This window comes from Pipistrellus hanaki (assembly GCF_964339955.1).
Source record: "Pipistrellus hanaki genome assembly, chromosome: 2".
NCBI classification, from domain to species: domain Eukaryota; kingdom Metazoa; phylum Chordata; class Mammalia; order Chiroptera; family Vespertilionidae; genus Pipistrellus; species Pipistrellus hanaki.
Window position 1 is genome coordinate 187,889,744 of NC_140504.1, and position 7,850 is coordinate 187,897,593.

The 7,850-nt window shown below is 58.5% G+C and overlaps 1 protein-coding gene across 1 annotated transcript; it reads right to left on the minus strand.

The window, feature by feature from the left end:
• Positions 1-3,083: 3,083 nt before the first annotated feature.
• On the minus strand, positions 3,084-6,047 carry C1QA (complement C1q A chain). The gene is made up of 3 exons (XM_084875145.1): positions 5,897-6,047; positions 4,868-5,037; positions 3,084-3,842 (listed from the first exon to the last, which is right to left on the minus strand). Exons 2-3 carry the CDS (start codon positions 5,028-5,030, stop codon positions 3,265-3,267), a joined length of 741 nt encoding a protein of 246 aa, XP_084731271.1. The 5' UTR covers positions 5,031-5,037; positions 5,897-6,047; the 3' UTR covers positions 3,084-3,264.
• Between the last annotated feature and the right edge of the window lie 1,803 nt (positions 6,048-7,850).

The following is a 7,850-nucleotide window of genomic DNA, read 5'->3' on the forward strand; positions in this document are numbered from 1 at the left end:
GTTGTGACCCCCTCACGGACGGGGAAACCGAGGCTCAGGGGTGCAGGCCTCGGCCCAAAGTCACGGCAGGAGTGGAGTCTTGGGGTCCAAAGCCCTTGTTCTCACCCCTCTGCTTAGCTGCCCCCAGAAACCATCCCCATATATGCACTGGTCAAGTGGCAGGACTTAAATCTAGAAAATTCCATATGTCCCCCCCCCCCATGTTAGTTGGGGGGCGGACACCCGGATGGGCAAGCTTTGATGGCAGGCAGCCTGCTGTGTTGGACAGAGTCCTCTGGCTCCAGAGCCGGTGGCTTCTGGGTCTCCTTCCAGCCAGGCCACCCCCTTCCCTGAGGCCTTCAGCAAACCTCTGACACCCCCACTCCCCTGGGGCCCCAGCCTCCCGCTTGTGTGCTGGGTGGTGGGGAGGCCGGGGCTCTGCATGGCGGCCCCTCTTCCTCTGCCCCGGCCCCTGAGGGCCTCGCCTCTCCTTCCTCACCACTTCTTCCTCTCCATCCCCAGCACCCGCCTTTGGTCTCGGTGGGGTTGCCAGTGGGGTCGAGCTGGCGGAGCTGAGCGAGGCCCCCTCCTCTCTTTAGAGTCATGGAGGAAGGAGGTGTGGGGCTGCAGAGGGTCCAACCCTGCCCCCACTCCCGCCCCCTATGTCCCTCATGCCCGTTCCTCCTCTGTAGGTGGGGCGGGGAGGGGCTCCACTAGCTCCGTGCAGGGCAGGGTGAGGACTCTGTCTGACAGATGTACCCATGATACTTAGCCCTGCGCTGGGCATGAGCAGGGGTTCAGAGCCCTGCCCCTGCCCCCCCAGCTGACCCTCAGGGCCACAGCTTCCCCCTCTGTTCCTCCGAACGCTGGCACGGGGCTGCAGAGGGGGGACGGGAGCGAAGAAGTGAGTCCCCCTGACCCTGGGCGTCTGGGGCGAATGGAGGGACGGCACCTGAGCGCCCGTCTTCCTCGCCTCCTTCACGCCTGGGTCTGGTGTGTCCAGCAGATGGCAGCCTCGGCCCGCGCTCAGCCTTCCCCGCCCCGCCCGTCTGGCCCGGCTGCCTGCCTTCCTCCCAGAGGCGCAGTGATTTGCCTCCCCAGAGGCGGGCAGGTAGGGGTGGCCTTTAAGGTAAGGAGCTGCCTGCAGCCACGTTCCTGCAGCCTGGTCTCTTTGCCACTATGGGGCTCCCCCGCTGACACTTCCTTCGGGGCCCGCTGTCGTGAAAGAACCTCCACTCTGGGGCCAGGCAGAGCTGTTTCAGATCGAGGCCCTGCCGCTCTCTGGCATGGTGACCTTGAGTCAATGTCCCCCTTCTCAGAGCCCGTGTCCTTGCCGACGTTGCTGGGATTACACACATCAGTGACAATAAAATGTCCGGCACACAGGAGGTGCTCAAGGCCCTGTACCTTTTCCCAGTCCTCGGTGGGGGTGTTCCTGGGGCTGGGGGCCTGCTGGGGCAGAGCAGAACCCAATGGGGCGCTGAGGGCCTGTGGAGTTCATCGCTGCCCCGTGGGCATCTGGGTCACTCTCTTCTTCTGACTCCCAAAGGTTGTTGGGGGGCAGCCCCAGGAGAGGGTCCTGACTGTCGGGGACAGAGGTGGAGGGGGGGGGTGCATACGTGAGACTCCGAGGCTGCTTGTGTCAGTGGATGGGAGAGACGGTCCCCGGGAAGTGTCAGCACGTGTGGAGGTCAATGTGTGAGCAAACACGGGCACTTCTAAGGCACATGCATGCTGGAGTGGAGGATGTGTACGTCTGCATGTCAGGGGTGTGTCCGGACACCCGTCTTAAGGTGTGTGTGTGTAAGAGTTACTTCTGATGGTTTACAGGGAACACTCAGGTGAATGAGGCAGGGGTGTGTGGGTATGACGGCGCGTGTATCCCCAGGGTATGAAGGCATCAGTCATGTGGATGTTCAGGAGTGTACATGGGTGTGTCTAGGAAAGTGGGCATGTGCTGAGGGAGGGGATCATATGTTCATGTTTCAGTGAGGAGTGGGCAAGTCTTGGTCCAGGAATGTGGGTCCCTGTGCATTTCACGGGAGGTGTACATGGATGCTGTGGTATGGTGTGCATGTGTGTGTGTGTGTAGTGTGGTGTGTGTGTGGTATGTATGCATGCCTGGTGTGTTTGTGGGTAGCGTGGTGTGTGTGTGGTGTGTATGCATGCCTGGTGTGTTTGTGTGTGTTTGTGTGTGTGCATACATGCAGCACAGAGATAAAACCGCTCCCTCTGGGGAAATGCACAGGGCCTTGGGCATGTTCAGGACTGCACTTCTGGTCTCCTTGTTCTCCTCGCAGACAAAGGACACGCTGGGGCTTCTCGCTCCTGGCAGTCCCGGACTGGCCACGTGGGAATGAGCCACAGACATTGCAGATCCACTGAGCTCCCCCTGCCCCGCCTCCACACCTGCCAGGATGGACCAGGGCTGGACTCAGGAAGCTGCCTTTGGGGAGGGCTGCTGGGTGCCTTGGGCCAGTGGCTCCCCCTCCCTGAGCCCTGCCCCAGCCTCTCTGGGTCCGCGTGGAAAGCACTGCCATGGTCAGTGTGTGGCCGTGGAGGCTGACGAGGGGAGCGGTTAAACACACAGGCTTGGGCCCTTGGAAGGCCTGGAGTCACATCCCAGCTCCTCCCCTTGCACACTGACCTGGGCTTTGTGTCTGGCCCCAACTCCCAGTCTCCGTTTTATTATCTGCAAAATAGGGTCATAATGCCCACTTCAGAGTTCGATGGCAAAGATTACACAAAATGCAATAACAGCTAAAACTGACATAGCCTTCATGAAGAACCAGGCTCTGGACTGCAACTTTCATACATTAAATCATTTCATCTTCCAACAGCCCTTGGAGGTGGGTGCTATTATTCTCCCCACTTTACAGACTAGAAAACTGAGACTCACGGAAGTTACATAACATGCTCACGATTGGACAACCGGTACACGGTGGCCCCGGGATTTGAACCCAGGCCTCCGAGGCTCCCAGGACCTGTCAGATACATATGGCAAAATATCGAGTATGGGCCTGCCTTGTAAGCACTCAACAGTTGCCATTCCTATGCCTCCCTCCCAGTGCTCAGGGTAGCAACGGAGCCTCACAGAGCCAGGAGACGGGGACACAGGTATTTATTTATTCCAGGAAGAGTTCTAAGAAATGATCTCCCCCCAGCTCAAACAACAGCACCCCCCACGTGACAGAGCAGAGCACAGGACCAGAGAGGCGGAGCGAGTGGGCCGGGGTTGCACAGCGGGGAGCAGGGGAGGCCAGGCGGGGAGGGGTCCCCCCTGGCTCAGGAGGACGGGAAGATGAGGAAGCCGCTGAAGACGCTGTCGGCCTCGGAGCCCTGGTAGATGCGGCCCTTGACGGGGTCTTTCTCGATCCAGACCTGGTCCCCGTTCTGCAGCTGCAGCACGGTGCCCCCCGACACCACCTGGAAGGTGCCCCGGCTGTTGCTGTCGCAGAAGCCCACGGAGCTGGCGGTCAGGCCCCGCCGGGTGGACATGATGGACAGGCAGATGTCCCACTTGGACACCACCTGGAAGGTGAAGTAGTAGTAGCCGGGCACGGTGCACACGAACCGGCCCGAGTGGCTCTGGTAGCGGCCCTCCTCGTTGGTGATGACCGTGTCGAAGATGACCACGTTGCCCACGCCCGTCGGCGGGTTCCGCCTCACGGCCGAGAAGGCGGGCCGCGGCTGGGCGTTGATGTCTCCCGGGTTGCCCTTGGTGCCCTTCAAGCCTGGGGAGCCGGGGTTGCCCAGGGGGCCGCTGGGTCCTGGGAAGCCCATGTTGCCGGGGATGCCAGGGGGTCCCGGGTCCCCCTGGTCCCCTTTAAGACCGCGGATGCCAGTCCGGATGCCGGGGGCCCCTGTGGGAGGAAGGCCAGATGGGCGGTGAGAGTCCAGCGTCTGCCCATCCTTAGGCGGATGGCTGGGCCCCCGAGATGCTGTGGGAGGGCGGAGAGGGGAGTGCCTGGGCCTTTAAGACACGGATTCTGGCTGGCTCCGTGAGCTTGGGCATCTCAGCCTCTCTGAGCCTCAGCTCCTTCTCCAGAACATGGAGAGACGTGGGAGCAGGCACTTGGGAGAGTGTCAGGTTCTGTGAAAAGCAGGACACTGGCTCCTCCACGTGCTTCTGGCCGTGGCCCTGCACTCCACACCTCACAGCCACGGACCCTGACCCCACTGACCCTGACCCCACTGACCCTGACCCCTTCTGTTTCAGGGACCCCACAAACTGTTACACACGCCTCTGCAGAGCTTGCTGTCTGCTGTGCCCTGGGAGGCTCAGGGAACTGTAGGAGACGTTCCTTTCCCATCTGGTCACGTCCTCTCCCCTTTCCTTCACCCCCAGGCTTTCCCCTGAATCTGAGAGTTTCTGAAGCCCAAACGGAGGGGGGAGCAGGGCTGGGGGAGGGGCAGGTGGGAAAAAGGATAGTTGCCATTAATTGATCCCTCCCTCTGTGCCCGGTGGGGTTGGTTCCCTATCTTACAGACGAGGAAACTGAGTCTCAGAGAGGGCCACACAGCAAGCCCAGGCTCCCGAGTCTAAAACCTGAGTCAGCACATCCTGGTAACGGAACAGTGGCCGAGGCCTGGGCATGCTTCAGACCGTTCGTATTCATTGCTGCAGACCCATTCCCCAGAGGAGGAAGGCGAGGCCAAGGAAAGAGGCCCCAAGCCGTAACGAGGTCAGGGAGAGGCCTGGGGGGCTGGGGACATGGTCGGGGAGAAGGCCAGGCCCTCCTCTGACCTTAGGCCCAAGTACAGCCTGGAGGAGCTGTATGTGGGGGCCCAGGTGGAGTCCTGCTTTTTGGTATCACCCCCAGGCCTCCTCTCTGGAGCCAGGCCAAGCAAAGGGATGAGGGGCTGGGGTCCAGAGGGAGGTACTCACCTGGCTCCCCTCGCTCCCCCTTGAGGCCTGGCCGCCCGGGTCGACCAGGATTTCCTGGAGCCCCGTCCCTCCCATCCGGCGCTCGGCACACGTTCTGGGTCACCGTAGAGGCCAAGGACATGGCCAGCACACCAACCACGAGCCAGCCCCGGGGGGCGTCCATGATGCCACTGTAGAGACACGGCAGGGCCTGGGCAGGCTGGACAGCACACCGAATATCTCTCTCTCTCTCTCTCTCTCTCTCTCTCACTCACACACACACACACACACACACACACACACACACACGGATATATCCACATCCCACCACCTCCCATGCACATCTCCCTCCTCCAGAGACTGCTATGTCCACCCTCCATCCAGCTCCAAGGAACCCAGACCTTTAAATAGAACCACGAACACACAGATACACACATGCCACTGAGCATGCCCATGTAGTCACACAGTCAGACACACAAGCAGCCTCTCACTCACACACGGCTGGACGCACACACTGACACCCATCTCTCGCTCACCTGGACACACACGCTCATATTCTCCCACAGATGGCCAGTTCCATTGAACAAGTACTAATTGAGATCCTGCTTCTCACTTATCACTCCCTCACCCGGATGGCAGAGCTGTGCACGCACACAGGCATTCACAGGCACCTGACACACCTTTGCTCACTCCCCTCCATACTCGCCCCCCTTCAGGCTGACGGGCACCCACGGTCCCCCTCTGTGGGACCCCTCTGTGGGGCTCTGATCCTCCCAGCCTTTAACTAGCTTCTTGTAATTTGGGGGGATCAGGACCCAGAGACTCTGGTTAGAGCTGATGGGTCTGTGTCTCCCCATCTCCCACTATCTCCCCGAGTCCAAGGAATTAAGGTCCCCCTACTCGCTGATTCTGGGTCCTGAGTCAGCGCCCCACCCAACCCCGTCCTGGCACAGACCGGCTCTGCCTCCCTGACAGCCTCCGTGGGCAGCTCCCAGGCCCGCTCCCCCGGCTCTGACCTCACAGCCCCCCCCACTCCGGCGCCGGCCTCACCTGCCGTGGGTGGTCGACTCAACTGGATGCTCCTGCTGTCCACCCAGGGACTCTGTGGGACACCCAGCGGGACGGGGCCGGCCACCGGCCAAGTTTCACGTCCCTTCCCACTTCCCCTTTTCCTTCTCCGGACCTGCCCCCGGCATTGCCCTGGGGGCCAGAGGCCGGCCTGGGACATTTGAGCCGACCTCAGCAAGAAAGGGACATTGCACATCCTACCCCGAGCCACAGTGGGTGTGGGGGCAGGGACGGCAGGCTGCCAGGACAGAGGGCTGTGGAGGGGCCCCTGGGTGGGGTGGGTAGAGCCAGAGACGCACAACACATCAGGGTGGAAGGAACTTGTAAGACCTTTTTAGGGTTTGAAAGCAACAGCGTGCGTTCATTGTCAAAAGCTTGTAAATACAGAAAGGCACAAAGGAAGGAGAACAGGGCTGTGTAACGAGCAGCGGAGTCAGCAGCCTTCTAGACCTGCCTCTTCCTCGTTGCACACCCTTGGAAAGAGACTTCACCTCCGGGGACCTTGGTTTTATTATTGATAAAACCGGGAGCAGCAGATTCTCAGCCTCATCGGATCACTATAGAGTCTTAGTGATATAATGCACATACAGAACATTGGGCACGTGGTGGATGCTTCATAATTCGCTTTTACCCACATTTACAAAGCAGCAACAAAGCCCACGCATCCTACCATCGAGGGGATTGCTGCGAATGCTTGGAGGACTCACCTAGCCTGGCTCACGCCCACTGATGGGGTGCTCGCCACCTGCCAGCACAGCTCACGCCAACACTGCCAGGTGGACCCCGAAAGAGCTTTGCTTTAGAGTCGAGACCTGTCTCTCCCAGACTGGAGGCCGGTGTGTTCCGGCCTGGGCTGACCATGTCTTTCTACTTCTTCCCATGACCATGTTTTTTTGTGTTGTTTTTTTTCTGAGAAATTCACCAGAGGGAGGTGGAGGAGAAAAAGGAAGGCTGCTATACACAGGCAGAAGAAGTTGGTCTAGGGCAGGGGTTTTCAAGCTTTTGTAACTTCTTTTTTATTTGCAATCTTATATAGCAATCATGTGAGTACATGTCATTTTTATTTATTTATTTATTTTGGTAGCTTATGAATGAAGGAACCAGCAGGGTGACAAAGCTAGTTCAATGAGGAATCTGAGAAAAAAAATATACCTATCTATGGAGAGGGTGAGCCAGTACAAACAAAAATAATAAAAAAAAAAAAACCCACAAGAATTCTAGAATATTCATAAGGTTGCTAAGTGAGATACAAAACTGGCCAGTGTCCTCCAGGCCAATAAAGTCATAATGCTGGGGTTATCTTCTGTACGGGGAAAGCAATCATTTGCATCTCCACCAGACAAAAATAATTTGCAACTTATCAGTTTTCTCCCAGCTACTAGCTATCTTTTCAGAGCCTTGGCCCGATCAATAGTAAACAATAAGTCGAGCCAGGCGACATTCCCCTGGCGTGCGGGACGACCCTTAGGAGGGCTTGTCAGACACGGCTCTCCTCTGACTTTGAAAGGACACCAGTTATCTATTTGCTTTATTTCCAAGAGTGGGATGAGGTTACTTATCAGGCGGTTGCAAGAGCCTGGACACTTCCCAAGAAATACAAGGCATCGATAGTAATGAACATGTCATTGGTGTGAGAAGTGAATGGGTCCGTGACAATGGCACGCGGGCATCTTCCGTCAGAGGGGATGGCAAACAGCTCCCATTTCTCCAGAGCTCTGCCAGGTGCCGGGAGGCGGGAGGAGGGAGGAGAGGGAACTTTGTCCTACTCCTGGAGCCCTCACCCAGGGGCCCTCCTCCCTCCTGGGCCTAACGAATAACCAAAAAAATCATCCCTAGCTCCAGCCGGTTTGGCTCGGTGGATAGAGTGTGGGCCTGTGGACTGAAGGACCCCAGGTTCCCAGGTTCAATTCCTGTCAAGGACACATGCCCGGGTTGC